Source organism: Miniopterus natalensis, chromosome 9, assembly GCF_054644295.1.
Source record: "Miniopterus natalensis isolate mMinNat1 chromosome 9, mMinNat1.hap1, whole genome shotgun sequence".
NCBI classification, from domain to species: Eukaryota; Metazoa; Chordata; class Mammalia; order Chiroptera; family Miniopteridae; genus Miniopterus; species Miniopterus natalensis.
In genome coordinates, this window is record NC_142089.1 from 36,162,295 (window position 1) to 36,182,049 (window position 19,755).

The window sequence follows — 19,755 nt, forward strand, 5'->3', positions numbered from 1 at the left end:
TAAATGAACTAGAAAAGGTAAAGCAAATGCCTGGAGCATAGCAAGTGCTCACTAAATGTTAAGTAATAGAGTTACCAAGGTAAGGATGTTTATATAAATAAACTCACCTATCAGATTAAAAAACCTTTTGTTAGACTTTTAACACTGCACCTGCGAATCATTATGAATCTTCTCCCTCAGTTTCTTGATGGAGAAAACAATGTGATGTCATAATCTTCTCTGAAGCCCCAGCACCCTGCAGTAGACTAAGGACTCAATGCATGCTTGTTGACTAAGTGAATAATCATGTGCCTTAATTTGGAGTCTGGTAAATAAAATCACTAATCTGCTTCTCCAATTTCTTTTCAGGCCCTAGAAGAGAAGGAATTTTCTCTGTACTTCTTTACCCTCCCATACTTATTCCAGATGCTATACAGAGTAAAACTTAATAGATGCTTAATGAAGATCATGATGACAGTCAGTTAGGGCAGCCCCTTCCAGGCAGATCTAGTTTAATCTGCTGAAAACTTAAGCTGTCATGGGAACCCATCATCACCTAGGAGCAGTGGCCCCTGCTTATTTTACCCAGATTGTGAAAGAAAGCTTTCTATTTCCTGTAAATGAACAAAGCTTCAAATTACCCTGAATCACAGAGTTGGGGAATTAAAGGGATTCGAGAAACAGTACATAGCATAAGGGCAGAAAGATGAATTTTGCTGTCAGACCTGAATGCTAATTCTGCTTCTTTCCTTTATAAAGCTTTTGGATTTTAATTCTGTCATTTGTGAAAAGGGGATGATACAAGCAATTTGCAGTAATGTGGGGATTTAAAAAATTTTGCCTTAACACAGCGAAGATGCTCAATACAGAATTTATTATTTGTTGTTGTGTTACTATAATTTTAAGGCCTTAAGAAAACCTAGTTTCCCTGGGGCAGAGAACTTAACATTAACTATGATGTGCCAGGCATTTTTCTGGGCACGGTTCCTATGCATTATCCCTCTTAGTATAAGATCTAGAACCTAGACTTTGTCCTGGTTCAGGTTCTCTTTATCGTCTACACTTCTAAAAGTTCCATTAGCAGAAAATACAGGCTAGTCTTCCCGGCCTCTTCTAAGCTTCCCTGTCTCCTTCTTAATACTTATAAGCATATAAAAAGGTAATGATTTGCACATGTAAAAATCATTTGAGAAACTCCAAGGCAGAGCTATTTTTTTTCTTTCTAACACAGCAGGAAGAATAAATAATAACCATCTGTCTAGTCTGCCAGTTGAAGATTTGTACTGGAGGAAATCAGCCAAGCTGGCTTCTAGAGATTTCCAGGTGTTGGAAGGGTCAGGTTTTACAGGGCTTCCCGGGGATTCCGATAGTTACACAACCAGTGCTCCTGTTCCTTCCCCCACCACCCCTCCCACTAATGACTTGAAATCAGTGGTCTTCAGTGCTGGCTGCTAATATGCTCATACTTGGGGAGCTTTAAAAATGACCAATTCCCAGGCATCACACCAGACCAATTAAATCACAATCTTTAGGGGTGAGAACCCAGTGCAGGACTTGTAAAATAATTCCCTATGTAATTTTAAAGTGAAGCCAGGGTAGGTAGCAACTGATTTAAATAATGGATTCTGGCCTCACTGGACCTACTGAGTGAAGTTTTTGTGAGAAGGAAACCAATGAATGTCAAATACCTATATATGCCTGACACTTCCCACATGTTTTCCTACTTATTTAAAGAATAACCCTGTGAGGTAGAAACTGCCTCCATTATATAGATGAGAAAATTGAGGCAATGAAAGTTTCAGTTACCTGCTTATGACAACAGAGGCAGAGGTAGGCCTGGGGTTCTAACTCATTCATTTCTTCAACAAGCATTTGTTAAGTGCTTACTTTGTGCTAGGCATTGTTCTAGGCACCATGATACAACAGTGAAGAAGACATAACCTTCTCATGGAGTATGCATTCCAGTGGGGTTGGGGGGAGGTAAACAAGTAAATATGTAAAATAATGTCAAGTAGTGAGTACAACTAAACCAATTATAGGTGTAGAAAGTAATGGCAGTCGCTATTTTAGAGAGGGAATTTGCCAAAGGTCTCTCTGAAGTGAAATATAAATAGAGTCATGAGTGAGAAAACAAAGGAGAAAAGCATGAAAATGTCTGGGGAGAGAGGATTCCAGAAAAAAGCTATGACAAGGGCAAGGATCTCAAAGAAGGTCTGCTCGGTGCATTCTAGCAATAGCTGAGAAGAGAGCCTCGTTGAGCCAGAATGAAAAGGAAAGGGAGATGGATTAAGTATTCACACAACTAGAGGGCAGCATGGGCCATGCATGTGACGGGAGCTGGGAGGGTTTTTCGCTTCCCAGCATTCATTCCTTCTCTGGTATCAGTCCCGTCATTACCCTCTTATAGTGACAGCAACTGTGTTTTGCTTTGCGAGGACCGCTCCTTCCCATCCCAGTGCTGTGGTGGGGCAGGAATGTCTCAGCTCCAGGCTTGGTCTCAAATAGTTGAAGACTAGGGTGGGTCTTAAAAGCAATGAAGAGTGATGTCTTTATAAGAGAAAAGAGAGAAAAATTTAGAAACAGAGGCACAAGAGAGACACAGAAGGAGGAAAGCCACAGGAAGGCAGAGGTGAGGTTTGGAGCTATGCAGACACAAGCCAAGGAATGCCTGGGGCCCCCACCCCTGGAGGAGGCAAGGAAGGACTCTTTTAGAGCCTTCAGAGGGAACATGTCACGGCTGACATGATTGATCTCAGACTTCTGGAAGAATGAGAGAATAAACTCCTATTATTTTAAGCCGCCCAGTTTGTGGTAATTTGTTACAAGGCCCTAAGGAAATGAATACACTCACCACCCTCTTTTTGCCCTCAGTCTCCCAATGTTTGTATAACCGATCCTCCAATTTCCTGCTGTGAGTTCCCTCTGTTTGACATACCTAGTAAGGTTCCTGTTTTTCTGCTGGAATACAAACTGATATTCTGCCCCACCCCCAAACTCTTAGTACCTTGCATTTTGATCCAAAGGTAATCAGTAAATGGTTGATGGAGATAGTAACTAGAGAAATTGTAAGAGCTGATTAATATCAATGCATATTTTTTCACCTGTCATGTTTTATTTTATTTTATTTTATTTTTAAAAATATATCTTTATTGATTTCAGAGAGAGGAAAGGAGAGGGAGAGAGAGAGAGAGAGAGAAACATTAATGATGAGAGAGTCATTGATCAGCTAGCCCGCAACCCGGGCATGTGCCCTGACCGGGAATTGAACCCCGATCGCCTGGATCCTAGGTTGACGCTCAACCGCTGAGCCACGCCCGGCCGGGCTCACCTGTCATATTTTAAACTTGCCAACTGCTAAATATTTTGCCCAACTCACCCTTATAATTTCACTTAATAATATGCCATGGAAATCTTCCCGTATCAGGCTAGCCATGTTATTACAGTTACATAGTTTTATCTATTGGATATACTGTAATTTAAGTAAATGACCCCTAAAGGATCTTGATATTACTTTCATTTATTAAAACATTAAAAAATTGCTGCCATAAACATATATATGTAAATCTGGGAGAGTTTTTTGTCAGCTATCAGTCAGATAGGTAACCAGCTATGGGATTCCTAGATCTAAGGGACTGTGCGACTAAAATTTCAATAAATAATACCAGCTTCTATAAATGAGCTGCATTCACCATAAAGATCTATCACTAGAGAATGCTTCATGATATAATAAAAACTGGAGAGTTACGCATTTTATGATCTGACTGGCCTAAAAGAATAGTCATTAAGGTGATTCTCACTCTTATTTTTTCTGCACTGGTGAGCCATATACATTTCTGGGAGCAATAAGATCAAATCCAACAAGCAAACAGCTGGAGCTGAGCATTAGAGTCAACAATAGCTCTGGGAAGCAGGAGGTCCCTGGAAGAATAATATTACTGAGCTCACCTGTAGGCAAATCAGATGACAAATCAGAGGAAGCTCTGTTCAACAGCTCAACAAAATTCTGCCATCTGTGCAAAAAAGGAGACAAAATGTTGGTGGTCAGTATCATTGCTCTGGAAAAATGTGCAATAAAGCTCCAAGTCTATATTGATAGTTTTGAAGGAGCTTTTTTTTTTTAATCTTCACCTGAGAACTTGATTAGAGAGAAGAAAGGAGAGAGAAAAATCTCTGTGAGAGAGAAACATTGGTGGGTTCCCTTCCAGAAGCTTCCTGACTGGGTATCAAAGCCTCAACCTTTCAGTGCACAGGATGCTCAACCAGCTGAGCCACTCTGGTTGGGCTTGAAGGAGCTTTTTGACACATTACTCAGGAAGCAATGCAGGAAACAAAAGCTCCTCTACGTATCTCCACAGGAATGGGCTTTAATATAAGGAATTAGGTGGCCACAAAATGACTATACAGGCCAGTAGAATGGAGGTTGATTTCTGCTGCTAGGCTCAGGGTCAGGGCCTCAGCAGATATAGCCTAGAAGCCAGGGACTGCAGAAATTCTGTCTCATGTCTCAGTTGCCCCTGACCATGAGGTTGGTGACTAGGAAGTACAAACTGCATTTTGGCCACTGGAAAACTGATGCCTGCCAGGATCTAGGGCTCTTACTATGGCAGGAGAATAAATAAATACTTAAAATATCTTTGTCCCTCTTCCCACTCCCTTCTGTCTTTCAAATCTCATGCAATTGCATCTCTCTGATGGAACGTAAATCAATTCCAGAACCTTGGTGTCGAGAGAGTTTTGAAAATGTCCTTTTTAGCCTTCCCAAGTATGGGAAGTATTGCAACATAGGAAAAAACAGAAGAGGGAGTAGCAACGAGTGCTGGGTGCAAATAGACAATGTTTAGTAAAGTCCCTAAGCAGAAACTGCATTGAGCAATACATCAGCATGTGATGATCTGGGAGTCACTTAAGCTTACAATACTTTAGGAATGCTTTGGTAGTGAAAATCACTTATATTTGCTTGCCATCCATGGACCTCAGGCAGTCTGCCTAAGGCCCCTGTGCCTAGCCACTATCCTATAAACTTGAGAGTATCACAGGGCTTGTAGGAGAGTCAGTATGGTGTATTAAGAGCAAAGACCCTGAAGCTAGAGAACCTGCATTTGATTTAGCCTATTGATAAATTCATTTATCAGTTACATATTGATTTTAGCCCCTCTGTGCCTCTGTGCCTCAGTTTCCTCACCTGCAAAACAATAGTACCAACCTCATGGGGGCCCTTGCAAAGGTTAAAGGCATCAATATTTATAAAGTACTTAGAACCTTGCCTGGAATATAGTAAGCACTCTACAAATGTTGGCTATTAACACTAACAATAACTTTATTATTATTATTATTATCTTCATCTCCTATGAATTATGGGCTTCTGGAAGAGAAGACTGGAATTAATGAACTCTTAAAAGCCAGGTCCAGTTTCCAAGACCGAATCAATGGGTAGATCCAAGCCACATCTCTAATAGCCCGCTGCTTAACAATTTTCCTATTCTCATTAAAAAGTAATTGCTGAATCAGACACCTCATGTTTCCTTTATCTCCTAAAATCCTCTGGCTGTTCCTGGGATTATCAAACCAGTCCTTTTCAACCTAATTGCACTCTCAATAATGGGCCAGATGCGTAGGATAAGTCCTACTTGTGGCTGTGTCAATTGCTCCACTCTATTTACGAAGCCTCCATAGCAGCTTCATTATTTATCCCCTACCCCAACACAATTTGGCTTGTGTGCCTGTGTTTTAAACTGGGTTCGAAGCATTTAATTTTGCCAATACAATTTTAGAGTATTAGTTTGCCTCCTGTTCTCTCTCGGCCCTCCTTAATTACCATTTATTGCAAAGTCACACGGAAACATTAAATGCTAATTCTGACTTACATGTTCCTGGCCAAGAACAGGGATAATAATTTCCATCCAACACAACCTGAACTCATTTTACATCAGGGTGATTCAGAGTAGAGATTTGAAATTGCAATCAAGTCTTTCTCAAAATCGCCTTACCCTGGCAGTCATTCAGCAATGTCTCTGCTAATTGGTAGGCAAATTGCAAAAAATAAAATTTCAATGTTACAAAAACACACACACACAAAGCAACAACTTTGCAAGAGCATTCACGAAATTGCTCCTCTCATCAGCTCTTGCAACGTGACACTTTAAGAAGAGAACACAATTCATTTTATTTGGTTAGATGGGGCTAATCCCACATCACCATAATCCCTCCTGATGTTTTATTGATTCTAAAGGACATTTAATCAGGAAACAGCTCAGCACTAGAATCCTGCTAATTAGCAAGCAGCCACATTCCAAATGGGTTCCCAATTGAACAGCAGATTAATGGACAATATGTACTAAAATAATGATTCGTGCATTCAGCTCCTGAAATGTGTGTCTAAATTGCATCTTTAATCTCTTAAGGATATAGGCTTGCATACAAAGCCCTTAACGGAATGGATTTCATTCACCAGAAGAAGCTTTAGCCAATGGCTGTTTAAGGATGAAACAGGTTTATCACTTACACATCCAATTCTTCAGTGGTTTCGTGGTTTCGGTGTCCTTGAACATTCAAAGGTCAAAGACAGGTGAATAAAGAGATCAGTGTGCTTCTCTGATATGCACATGAAACAGTGGGAAACTGAAAATACTGATATAATTAGAAGTAGCCTAACGTCATTTGCTTCCCATTCACTCTTACTCTCAGATCTCTGATTCTTTGAATCTTGGTTCTGAGCACCAACTTTTACTCAAGTACACTCTATACCAGGTGCAATGCAAGCTTTGATACTTTCATCTCCTCCCTTTATATTGCTGCCTTTGGGGGCCTCCCAATTTTAGCTTATTGGTTTTCCACTTGGCTCTTAGTCCATTTCTCTCCACCCTCACCCAGCAACCCCCCAAGGTTTCAGAAAAGAGAAACTTCCATGTCCAAAGCTGGTCTGGCAGAAATTCATGGACTAAGCTCAACCTTCTATCATCATTCATTTATCAACTGGTGCTTCCCTTAACCTTGACCCTTCTTAGTTTTCTGTATTACTCCTATCGCCATGTGATACATCACATATGCCGGTTTGCTCTTCCTCATTAGAATCCAAGCTTCATGAGAGAAGGGGCTTTGTTTTATTCGGATCTATACCTTGAATGACTAGAAGAGTGACTGGTGTACAGCAGGTACTCAATAAGTGTTTGTTAAATAAATAAATGAATGAATTCATCAACATTTACTGTGTACCTGCCATGTGCTGGATGATACCAGCCTACAAGATGTTGAGAATAAAATGTGAAGGAAACAGTAATGTTTTTTGCCAGCATGGAGATCACTATTTAGACGTTAAACTAACAAATCACACAAATAAACACATACTTACAAATAGTGATAAGTGCTAGGAAGTATAGTAATAAGGGATCTGACTTTTATGAGGTGGTTAGAAAAGGCCTTCTTCAATTTGACCATGAGCCAGGGACTAGGCAGAATTCATGTATCTATATCCTTAAGAGTATTTTGAGACTATTCCTTTTCTAGTTCAATTCAATTCCATATTTGTTGAATACCTACTATGTGCCACACATTGCTCTAGACCCTTGGGATACATCAATAAATAAAGCAAAGTTCCTGCCTGCCCTATGACACTATAGTCTATCAGAAATCAACAGACAACAATGAACATCACACAGCGGCAAATCACTAGACTCATCAGAAGTTGGTAAGTGTGTAGAAGAGTGCAAAAGGAAAGCAGGTTAGGATAGGAATGGATGGGGACTACAACTTTAAATAGGGTGTTTAGTGTAGGCCTCATTGATAAGGTAACATTTGAGCAAAAACTTGAAAAGTGGAGTTAGCATGGCTCCTCTGGGGAAAGAGCATTTTAGGTAGAGGAAATATTTGGAGGTTAGGTGCTAAGGAGGATGTAGGCCTGGTGTGTTCGAGGAAGACAAGGGGAACAGTGTGACTAAAACATAAGGAGCAAAAAAAGTTGTAGATGGAGCCAGAGAAGTGATGGGGGAGGAGATCACATAGAACACTTTCTAAGGACTTGGATTTTTTTAAACCTCTGAGTGAACTAAGATACCTTTCAGTGTTATGAGCGAAACAAAGACAGGAACTCTTTTAGGTTTTAATAGGTCACTATAGGTGCTGTATTGAGGATAAACTAGGAACAAGGAAGAAGAGTGTTCAGTTAGAAGGTGATTCTAGTAACACAGAAGAAAGATAATGGTAGCTTGGATGGGGTGTAGTTAAGTACCAATATGTGAAGATGGTGAGAAATGACCAGGTTCTGGACACATTCTGAACATAGAGTTGATTTACTAACGTATTACTGATGCATTAGATGTGAAATGTGGAAAAGAGAAAAGCCAAGGATTACTGGTATGTTGTGTTTCCATTTTACTTCAGTAAAACATGTTCTATAATTTCCCTTGTGATTTCTTCTTTGACCATAGGATTTAAAAGTATATTATTAGACTGGGGTTATTGGTTTTGGCTCTCTTTATATCTTCCATATCTCATTATGCTCCTGCTTTTATGAGGATGTGAAGTGTATTTATAACTGCTCTTTTAATGCCCTTATCTACAATTTCTGTCCTCTCTGTTTATGAATTTGCTTCTATTCATTGGCTTTTCTCCTAATAATAGATAATACTCTTCCATCTTCTTTTCATGCCTCCAAATTTTTGTATGAATGCCAGAAATTATGAATTTAATATTTTTGATATTTTTAAATTCCTTTAGAAGTTTTGGGGCTTTGTTCTTGGATGTAGTTAAGTAAGTTGGAAACATTGATCATGTTAAGCTTTATCAGGGCTTTTAAAATTTGTTAATTTGTCTAGGGTAATTTCGCCTCACTACATCATGCTACCCTTCTGAGGACTCTACTCAGTGCCACATGCGTTCCTCTCCCGTTTGTGAAAATACGAACTATTCCCAACCCTGTGTGAGAGCTAAGCATTTTTCCACATCTTTCTTTTGTTTTTTGTTCCTCAAAGGTATATACTGGCCAGTATTCCCGTAAAGACTCTAGGGCAACTCTTTGGGGAACTCCAGAAAGAACTCTCTGGGGATCTCTCCCCTCTTCCACTCTGTACTGTGCATTCTAGCCTCCTTGGCCTTCCTGAACTCCACACTCTACCTCTTTGGCTCAAGGAGAATGCTGGGCTAAGCTTGGATTCTCACTTCCTGTTCAATAAGCTGAGCTTACCTCATTTGTTTCCTCTCTCAAGAATTACTGCTCTATGCTGCCTCTTGTCCAGTATCTTAAGGGAGAATGGTAAATCTGGTTATTGACAGTCTGTAATGGCTGGAAATGGAAGTTCACTGCTTTTGTTTTTCTATGGCTAAGTAGAGCTTTTGATTTTAATACAAGCAAATGTTTCTGAACTCTGTCTTTAGGTGATGAAATTGTTTCACACACCAGTGTAAAGACAGATCTCTGTGTTTGGTACCCTTTCAGAGGACTCTGTGAATAAAAAGTCGACTTACTTTATTTCATTTTGGTATGCCAAATCTTGGTGGTTAAGCAATGTTTCCAGGAGACCCAGAGTCAGATATAGTCCATGTTTCCCACAGATAGCCTTGACCTGCAAATAAGAGACGATTCTGTCACTGTAATGAAATTAAAATTTGAATTTCCCTCCCATAATTAGAACTCATATGATTTTGACAAAAATACTTCAGAATGCATTGTACCATTAGGATACCATTCAAGACAAGAATACCCAACGGAATGCTCAGCAACAGGAAATTTTTATTTGGTTGACAGAGAAGTATAGTTCATTACCCAGAGTCACTGGACTTTAAAATTCTCATCTTACATTTTTGTCAGCCATGGAATTGGTGATCAAGGCCCAGAAATTACATACACTTACTATACAGGTAAATTGCAAAATGTTTTCATACATCTACTTTGATTTACAAAACACGCTTGTTTTATTAGCAGGTTAATATTACTACCTGCATTTTATGTATGAGGAAACCAAGATTTAGAGAGATTTAGTGACTTTTTCAGTGTCACATAGTTAATAAATCATGGAACTTAGTCTAGAAACCAGATGTTCAATAAATTACTTGTTGGATGAATGAACGAAGTGTCACTGCAGTTTCCTATGTACTTATATTTTCTGAGTCTAGCTGACAAACCAGTTCAGTTCTCAAGTTGGCGGGTGGGTGATACTTAGATTCAAACATGTCAACGTTTAGGGGTGTGATAGCATATGTTGTATGGTTAGCATAATGTTTAAGCATATAGACTTTGGAATAAAACAGTACTTATTCTGAACACCCAATCTGCCGCCTGTTATAACTGTGACCTCAGGAAGTTACTTAACCTTGCTGTGCCCAGTTACTTCATCTACTAAACAAGACTAGTGTTCTCTGCTCCCCAGGATTCTGTGAAGATGACATGAAAAAATAAGCTGTTAGAATAGTGCCCGACTTTTAGTAGACATTGGATTAATATCTGTTGACTGAAGAAAAGATAGAAGGGAGGGAAGAGGAAGAAAAAGGGAGAGGAGAGAGAATGGAAAGAAGGAAGGAAGGAAAGAATAAAGAAAAGAAATGTCTAATTTAGTGTTTGAGCTAAATGGTAGCTACTATTATTTTCACAGCAATTTCAGTATAATAACTGCATTAAGCATGTCTTTTTATTCTGATCTGATTCTTGAACATCATGGGGCTTGGCTGACTCTGGAGAGGTTGCTCCTCCCGGGCTAGCCAATTCCTAGACTTAGTAAAGGACTGGCTAGAAAGTGAGCCTTTGATATGCAAACCAACCTCCTCCTTCGCTGGGGCTCTCACACTTGGCCACTGTTTCCCTGCTTTAGTCACCCCAGGGCCAAGTACAAGGTAAATCAGACAGACCTTATGCCCCAGGGCCCAAATTATTCAATCTAGTCAATCCTAAAGCTGGTTACCCTGCCTTGCTCGGTCCACAATGAAGGCTCTTGCCCACATTTCCCCCTTACCCTCTCTGCCTCCTGATAGACCCTGGTGCTTCCCTGTGTGGCCTGTGTGGTGTGCTGTAGCCCCTCCTCTTGGGAACTAAGAGTGACACACTATATTTTCAATGTCCATCATCTCCTGATCTGTTGGTCTGACCACACCTCAATAATAATAAACCTAGACTTTAAACCAGAAGCAAAAAGATAATTTTCATTTGTCTGTATGGAAGGAAACAAACAACAAGTCTGGGTTAGACATTTACAAGTATTACTTACTAGGTGTAGAGGAGTTGGGTCAGGGAAGCTTAACAGAACAAAAAAGATCCATTTGAAACATGAAAAAATGGCTAAGAGTTTGCCAGGAGAATAAGGGGTTGGGGAGCATTCCAGGCAGAAGAAAAGCATTGTAAATAACTGGTGAGAAAGAGCCTGGTCCTTTTCAGAAAGAGCATGGATTTTGACATGATCCACTCTATAGCTTTATACCCCTTTGCATGCTGGGCAGTGATTATCTGTTCATTAGAGCATCTCTACAAGACAGTGGCTTACTGAGGGTTGGGATTGTGTTTCATTCATTTTCCTATCACCACTGTCTAGCACACTGTTAAAAAATAAAAGATCAATAATTATTGAGTAAATGAATACATGGATGAATGAGGGAGTGAATGAAAGAGTTGAAGACACTGAAGAGTGGAGCGTGTATGGATAGAGGTTAGCAAAAAATAAACTTTGAGAGGTAGGAATTAGTCACATTATTCCATTTTACTCCTTAAATAAGAATTGATTTATCATCATGATTAGAGCATATTAATGTATTTTTATTTTTATTTTATTTTTCAGAGAGAGGAATGGGGGAAGAGAAAGAGAATATCTGTGTGAGAGAGAAACATTGATTGGTTGCCTCCCTCATGCGCCCCAACCAGGGATCAAATCCACAACCTGGGATGTGCCCTGACCGGGAGCCAAACCTGCTACATTCTGGGGCACAGGACCACACTCCAAACAACTGAGCCACATTGGCCAGGGCATATTAATGTATTTTTAAACACCAATATTAAAAGATTATTCTAAAAATAGTTTATTTACTTCTGGCAATACTGAGTTTTGCTCAAGGCTGAAATGAGCAGCAGATTAGAAATAGTACATCAGGGTTCCCAGAAGCAGATTGATTGATAGCTGCTAAGAACTGACTGCTAACAGCTGTAGAGGAGTAATAGAAATATCTACCAGAAAATCCTGGCAATTTAGTGTTATTCAGGATTATTATTCAAATCCTTTAAAGCATTAATATTATAATGATGACTTTTGTTCAAAAAGAAAGTGATTATGTAAAGTTTCTTCTGTTTAATAAGGGATTTAAAAATATCAAATATAAATAAATTATCTCTCTTATTTAGAAAATGACATGTGCCATAAATATTCATTTCCCCAAAATGCTCCTGGAAAGAGTGGTGCTTAGATGCTCTCTCAACTTCCTCTCTTCTCACTTATGGCTTCATTTGCATTTTACCCCATCACTATCTTAAACTGTTTACTGAGTCACTAGTAACCTCCATGGTTTCAAATTTAATGAACACTTTTCGGTTTTAATTATGGATGATCTCTTCACAGCATGCAACTTGGCTGATGTCTTGGTTTCTTGACCAGTCCCACGTGCCTTCTGATTATTTTTCATCTCCTTTGTTGGCTTCTTTTTTGTCCGCCTGTTCCTCAGCAATGAGTGCCTTCCTCACCCTTCCCGGCTCGATTTTCATTATGACCTCAGTAACCCTAGCTCCTCCCATGGCTTCAGCTACCTAGTGAAGATTCTTAAATCATTATTAATTTCAACCTCTCACCCTAGATCAACATGTTCAAAACTGAACTCATTACCCCTTCTTACATCTCTTCAAACTTCTCTGTTTCTTATCAGAGAATGGTGCCACTAGCCATCAATTTGCCAAAGACAGAACCTTGGGACTTATTTTCGATTCTTCCTAATTCAGGGCCTACATTCAATTAGTCATCAAGTCCTACTTTTGTACTTCCTTAATATCTCCATCCCTCCCATTACTACCTTGGTCTAAACCCTCATAATTTCTTGCTTGAATTACTGGACCAGCCTTCTAAAGGGTTTCACTGCGTCTAATTTTCCATATTCTATTAGAGTGCTCTTTTCGTATTCCAAATTTAATCATATCATTCACTTGTTTAATATCCTTTGATGATTCCTCTGTGCCTTCAGGATAAAATTTACACTCCTTAGGAACTTCATAAATTTGCTCCTATTCTTCATTCCAGCATCACTTGAGCAGCATCTCCCACCATCCCCAGCAGCCATACATTCACTATGTTCTGCCTCTACAAACAATGTCCAGTTCCCTGAATTAAGCATGCTCTCTCCTTTCAGGGCCATTTCTCATTGCTCCTTTTACCTAGAACACCTTTCCGATTCCTTCCTCCGCTCCTTCCCCCAATTCTTTGCCAAATTCACCTATCCTTTAAGATTTAGAATTTGCATCTTCTCCTATGGAGAGTTTTGGGGCTAGGTTAGGTTGGCGTTGCTTCTCTGTGTTCACTATATTTGTTATACAGAATTGTGATATGTTAAAAATGTTGCCTTTCCCCATGAGCTCCTGAAATTGTAATAGTCTGTGGTCCCCAGCCTTATTCCAGTTCCCAGAACACACTGAGTGAATAATATGTTGAATGCAAGAGTAGCATGAACATGCCACATTGATCAGAAAGATGGCTGGTGAACTGGAAGAAGGGAAGGATTTGAAGTTATTAGTAATAATTTTATAGCTTTAGGGCAGAGTGTACTGATACAGAAACAACCAAATACAAAAGAGGAGCTGACACACTGCAGGAGACTGTCTTACAGTCTTAGCCACTAGGTAAACTAGTGACATAGCTGGAGTCTTGCCACTAGAACAAACTTCACATTCACAAACCCTGGATTCCCTCAGTGATGAGACTCCCTGTTAATGGTAATGAGGACGTTGCATGAAAATAAAGCAGAGTAATTAGAAGCATAGCCACCTGGGTTCTAGCTTCCTCCTGGGAAGAAGGCCTGGGAGTAGTCTGGGATGTAGAGAGGAAAGAGAATGAGTTCAAGAGATGAAGAATATAGATTATGGAGAAAAAGGGTTAGACTGAGCCTGTGTGCGTGGAGGCTTCTTAGGTCCTGCAGACCTATTGAGTCTACTTGGGTAATGGTCAGGGTGGTTAACAAGCGTATGTGGATCCACGTTGCCTCAGCAGCCCTTCCAGAAGCTATCATTGCATCAAAGATATGCCAGGGGAATGGGATGAGTGAGTCCATAGAATGAAGATGGCAGATATTGGATATGGTTTCATATTGTCCTTTGACAGTGGTCAAAATTCCATTGATCTGAGTGGCAAGACCCATATTACCCTTCAAGGCTGCATTTATTTATCTGAGCAGCTATAGATCATTTGTGAACTCTCTGAAATGCCGGCTGTGAGGATGTGCCTCAGCCCATGGCCCCTGTCCAGCACAAGGTGCACAGATTTTATGAGAAATTTAAGAAGGCCTGTGATTCTCTGCACTGTACCCCAAAGAGAGTTAGTACTAGTCAAAAGGAAAACCCCTTCTAATTCTGATGGCCCTTCTCAGGCCACTCTGAAGTCCAGTGTCCAGGAGCAAGAATTCTGGGCTAGAATTGCTGCCTTCAGTATCCAATGTCCCTTGGGCTTCAGTTTGTCTCATGTTCTGGGGAAACAGAATTGTATCTTATGTGCCTCCCAGAACTGTAATATACTTTGAGTGAGTTCCAGATGTCTTAAGAGATGCCAGATGGCTCATGAGAGGCGCACCAGCTTTCAGGAAAACGTGTCCCATTTCCTTAGATATGAACCACAAATTTAATCTTTCAGGCCCAGCTGTGGGTGGAGAAGTCCAAGGCCTGCTCTGCTAGCCAGTGCTCAGATATCACAGTGTGCTAAATGCCTTCACATGCTTATCTTGTTTAACAACAGACAGGGGGCAGATATTTGGAACCCAGTTTTTCCAGATGAAAAATCTGAGACTCAAAGAGTTTAAGCAAATTTACTTTGATGTTCAAGTCATTTATGCTCCAGTCTGTATCATCTGAGAACATTCTAGCTTCACTGATGGTGTTATGTAGTTTCTAATAACACAGAATTGGTGCTTCTTAATCTATTCCTACTGATCTACTGCTGAACATAAAAGTGTCTATTTAGGATGTGTGGAATCTCCTATAGTGTTCTCTCTCTTTCTAGTAAAACATGCTGCAGGTGTAATATTCACACACGCACACACACACACACAGTCATGAGTTCTACATTTGCACACTTACAAGTGAAGCATAGAGAAAGCTACTTCTGTGCCACAATAAGAAACTACTTTCAGCATATTGTGTCCTTGCTTCCTTAATAAACATCACTTGTTCTTTTAAATCCTCCGGCTCTCAATTCTAATTCCTATTTACCTAAATGAAAGGTATTTTTCAATCTTTCCAATGGGATTCATATACCCCCAACACCATAATTTTCTATTCCTTCTATTCCCTCACTCCTCTGGAATCTTAACTTTTGTGTCCTGAGCTCAGTGGAATCTTCCAGATAATCTTCTGTCTAATGGAGTTCCAATTATAGCTCTTAATTTCCAGTTTGTTTCTGCACTTTGAATCCTGCTTCTGCCACGTGCTAGCAGAGGCCCTTGGGTGACTCAACTGGGGCTCAGTTTTTAAAATTTATTAAATGAGTATTATAACAACCACTTAGATTTTGTAGTTATTTTGTGTTAGGTGAGATGATGTAAGTAAAGCATTTAGTGCAGTACTTGGCATTTAGAGAGAACTCAGGAAAACTTGGTGGTGACGAGTTGGTGTTAATGGAATTGTAGTATTAGTGGTAATTATTATTTTGCCTGTATCCTAGGTAGCCTCATGACTAGGGTTTATGGTTCTGGACCTTCTGCCACAAAACACATCTGCACTATTAATTAATGCTCCAAAAAGAGCATGCCCATCTCTATCAGCAATAAATCACAGCAGTCCCTACAATGTGATGTTCCTAAGGAGTGCGATACCACATGCTGACCTCATGGGAGCTGGCAGAGGGGGTGAGAAATTAACATTTGGCCTTGGCAAAACATGTGTTTTCCACTGTGAAATATGATTTGGGTATTGCCATATTCTATATTGTTAACATAAAACATAGCTTAATATAAGTAATTCCTGGATCAATGCTGCACATTTCACAATTCCTTTTCTATTTTATTTTTTCTCCTCTCTGGCACAGAAAACAAAAAACTGTGTAATATAATCCACAGGCAGAACACAGATCATAACTGTGCCTTCTTACTACAGACCCAATGCTCCAGCATAGACTTTTAGGCATGAACACATCAGAAATCTTATTTTGGTCACCTTGGGTGGGGGCAGGAAGCCAGAGAAGCCGTGATCTTCTTTTCGAAAACTCAGACTGAGGCCCTCTAGGTTGAGTTTGCCGTTGGTTGTCCTTAGTGCCATCTTCAAGATCTCCAGCAGGCTCTTGTTCACTTCCGATGGAGAGTTGGAGTCTTGAGGGGCAGCACTGCTTGGAGGGACAGGGGAAAGTCTGTGAAAAGATGATCTGCTCGAAGCTGCTATGAGTTTTCATACTGTGTGTCTCACCTGTGTTACACACCCGGGAACCAGGGAACCCACCTTCTAAATCTGGGTAACCTGGTCATGGGACTGCATGTAGTGATTTCACTTATTAACTCAAATCTGTTCCATTCCAGTGAGCACTACAGTCTCTTCTTCAGGAAAACCAACCAATTCGACTAGAATATAGACCAAAGTTTGTAATCTACTCTCTCTTTTTTGCCAGGTTGAGAGAAAAAAGTAGAAGCGTACATAGTACTTCACTTTACCTGCTTGACCTTACTTTTTTTAAGCCCAGATAATCAAATTTCCAAACTGCATATTGTCACAAGCAAAGCAAAGCAGATCCTGGTAGATCCCTGTAACCAGGGAACCAATGGAGGAAGAAACCCTGAACCAGGTGAAATTCCTGCATTATCATTGACTCTGCTATTTGTATCTGGAAAACCTAGGAAAGTTTGGGAGTAATTGTGGATTTTCCAGATGGCATGCAAATGTTGTAATTACTCAGATGGTTTATCTAACTGACTGACTTTTGTTACTTTACATAACAGGTGAAAAGTCCCAGAGTGATAAAATGTCAGAGTCACTTCTTTCATGAAACCAGTTTGAGATATTTACTTATTTATTTAACATTCAAAGGTATGTGTCCTTCCAGATCTGGCCAAACTCTTTTCTCTTCAATAAAGCTTTTCCTAATTTTCATTGTTGCAGCTTAAGTGCCACTTCCCTAGAAGGACATTCTATGACACCTCCAACCCCTACTCATGTAAATTAGTTTACTTTCAGTGATGTGCTGATAAATCTTTAACAACCAGCTCAAGATAAAGCCCTGATTTGGAGCATTACTGATTTTTCTGGTGTGAATGCTCCCACCATGGATGATTCCAAGCTACCAAAATGATGTTACTGAATGAGGAGTTGGAAACTGATGCACAGAGCAGGCCCTCAGGATGCTCCAGCCCCTCCTCCACTTGATCAACTTTTTAAAAAATTAAATTTATTGGGATGGTATTGGTTAATAGACTAGACCCGCATCTTACTGAAGCGATCTATAGAGAAGTCTTCTTGCTCTGCAAGATGTGGGTCAGGTATGTTTTGTTCTTTATTATTTCTGGGAGATGCTGAACAATAATGGCCAGTGATTATTTTTAGATGTATTTATTTTCCTAAAGGTCATGTTGTATCTTCTTTTTGCTCTGTAACTCTTACTTGAGCTTTGACACCAAACTATGCCATTATGAATTACTTAATAATAGCCAATATTTTCCAAAAGTTTGGTACAGGAAAGGAGGAGGGGCTATTCGTCTTTGTCTTGGCCACCTAGCTCTGCACCTCCTTTCCCTCACTCAGGGAGTTCCCAGCTCAAGAGTCTGCCTCTCACTCTAGCAGAGGAAAATGCCAGCTATTTGCTTTCCCAGCCTCTCTTTGCTGCTTAGGTCACATGACTTGGGCCTTGCCAATCAATGTATCTGCCCCAGATTTGAATCAGAAGTTTTTCTTCCTCTTTTCTTGCAAGGCCAGTGTCTAGCAGTAGGAGTTCATGAGGCTCTGGCCTCCATCTCCATATACTGGGCACTGAACAGACAAGTACTGTATGGAACCCATTACTGCAGCTGGTGGGGTCTCTTAGGAAACCTGCTGCAGGAGTGGATTTCATCTGGTCCAACTTAGGTGATGAGAGTTGTTGCCACTCCTGCTCTCACTAGTGATGCTGGAGGCTTTTAAAAATCACAGAGCTGCCTCATTAAAGGCTCTACCTGACAGAACATGAGAGGGCATTTTCCTGAGCAGCACATTAATTAACAAAGTGCCTGGATTCATTATGGCTGCTAGTCCTGCGCTTCCACACATACACTATCTGGTTCATGTAAAGCAGCACTTTCTGTGATGAGTTCATGGTGATCTCTTTAGGCACCTTTTTTACAGGGTAGATATCCAGATGTCCCTGCACATGAAGTGATGCAAGCTCTTTGGATAATGAGAGCTGCCAATTACATTCAACAAGTATTTATTGGGCATCTCCCATGTGCCAGGAACTTTGCTAGAACTGTGCTAGATACTGAGTTGGCCAGGATAGACACTATTCCGAACCTCAAATGTCAAATAATTACAAGTGCAATGTCTGTGATGAAGGGAAACATCTATGGGACCATGCACCAAAGAGACATAACCTAGTCTAGGGCTCAGGAGAGGCTTCCTGTCTAGGACTCATATGACCCATTTCTGCCAACAAGTGGCCACGTTTTCTGGTGCATAGTCTATTACCTCTCAGGGCCCAAATCTTACAATCTGTAAGATATGAAGTATAGTTGCTGATTGTTAAAAATGTATAGGGCTCCATGGCTCTCAGTAGGATCGTTGCTCGGAGAGTGATATTTGTTTGGACTGTGAATCCTTGAAGAAGTGACTGGGCCTTGCCAAACTCTGAATTCATTGTGTCCAGCAAAGTGTGCCTGGCGCGCAACTGGTATTCAATGAATGTTTGCTGAATGAAGTATCAGAGTCCAAAGGGCACTGTGTAGAAGGGAATTAAGTCTAACACTTGGCCCAGGAACATTTGTACAGAAAACTCTACCTTTTTCTTGAAGAGGTAGGTTCCTATCCTGTGGCTCTTAGACACTATGTCACATTATTTATAACTGAAAAGAGTATTTTCTGGAAGGATAGTTTAAAAATAGTAACAAACAGCCTGGCTGATGTGGCTCAGTGGTTGAGCATTGACCTATGATCTAGGAGATCAAGGTTCGGTTCGATTCCCAGTCAGGGCACATGCCTGAGTTGCAGGCTCGATCCCCGGTGCGGGGCATGCAGGAGGCAGCTGATCAATGATTCTCTCTCATCACTGATGTTTCTCTCTCTCTCTCTCCCTCTCCCTTCTTCTCTCTGAAATCAATAAAGATATATAAAAAAATAAATGAAATAAAATAAAAATAGTAACAAACACTTATATAGCACTTACTGTGTACCAGGGACTGTCTTTAAGAACTTCGCATTAATTAAGTCAGTCACTGTTACACATCTTTGGGGGTAAGTGAAGTCTATTATTATTCCCATTTTACAGTTGGAGATTAAAAGCATAGAGAAGGTAAGTGACTAGCCCAAGTTTCCAGAGCCACTTAATGGCAGAGAGAGGGATTGAGCCCAGGCTTCTGGCAATGGGGTTATGCTCCTAACCACTGCCCTTTGTCACTTTTCTCAGAGAACATAGGGACTATCATGCTTTACTGTGTCTCATCTCTAAT

The 19,755-nt window shown here is 40.3% G+C and overlaps 1 protein-coding gene across 1 annotated transcript in view; it reads right to left on the reverse strand.

The window, feature by feature from the left end:
• C9H1orf87 (chromosome 9 C1orf87 homolog) overlaps positions 1 to 19,755 on the reverse strand; it is a 52,709-nt gene that overhangs the window by 11,958 nt on the left and 20,996 nt on the right. Inside the window, exons 6-8 of the mRNA XM_016205896.2 lie at positions 16,292 to 16,457; positions 9,439 to 9,536; positions 3,925 to 3,989 (exon numbers count right to left, since the gene is read on the reverse strand). Of these exons, the coding sequence (XP_016061382.2) occupies positions 3,925 to 3,989; positions 9,439 to 9,536; positions 16,292 to 16,457 (329 nt within the window). The remainder of the gene's footprint in view (positions 1 to 3,924; positions 3,990 to 9,438; positions 9,537 to 16,291; positions 16,458 to 19,755) is intronic.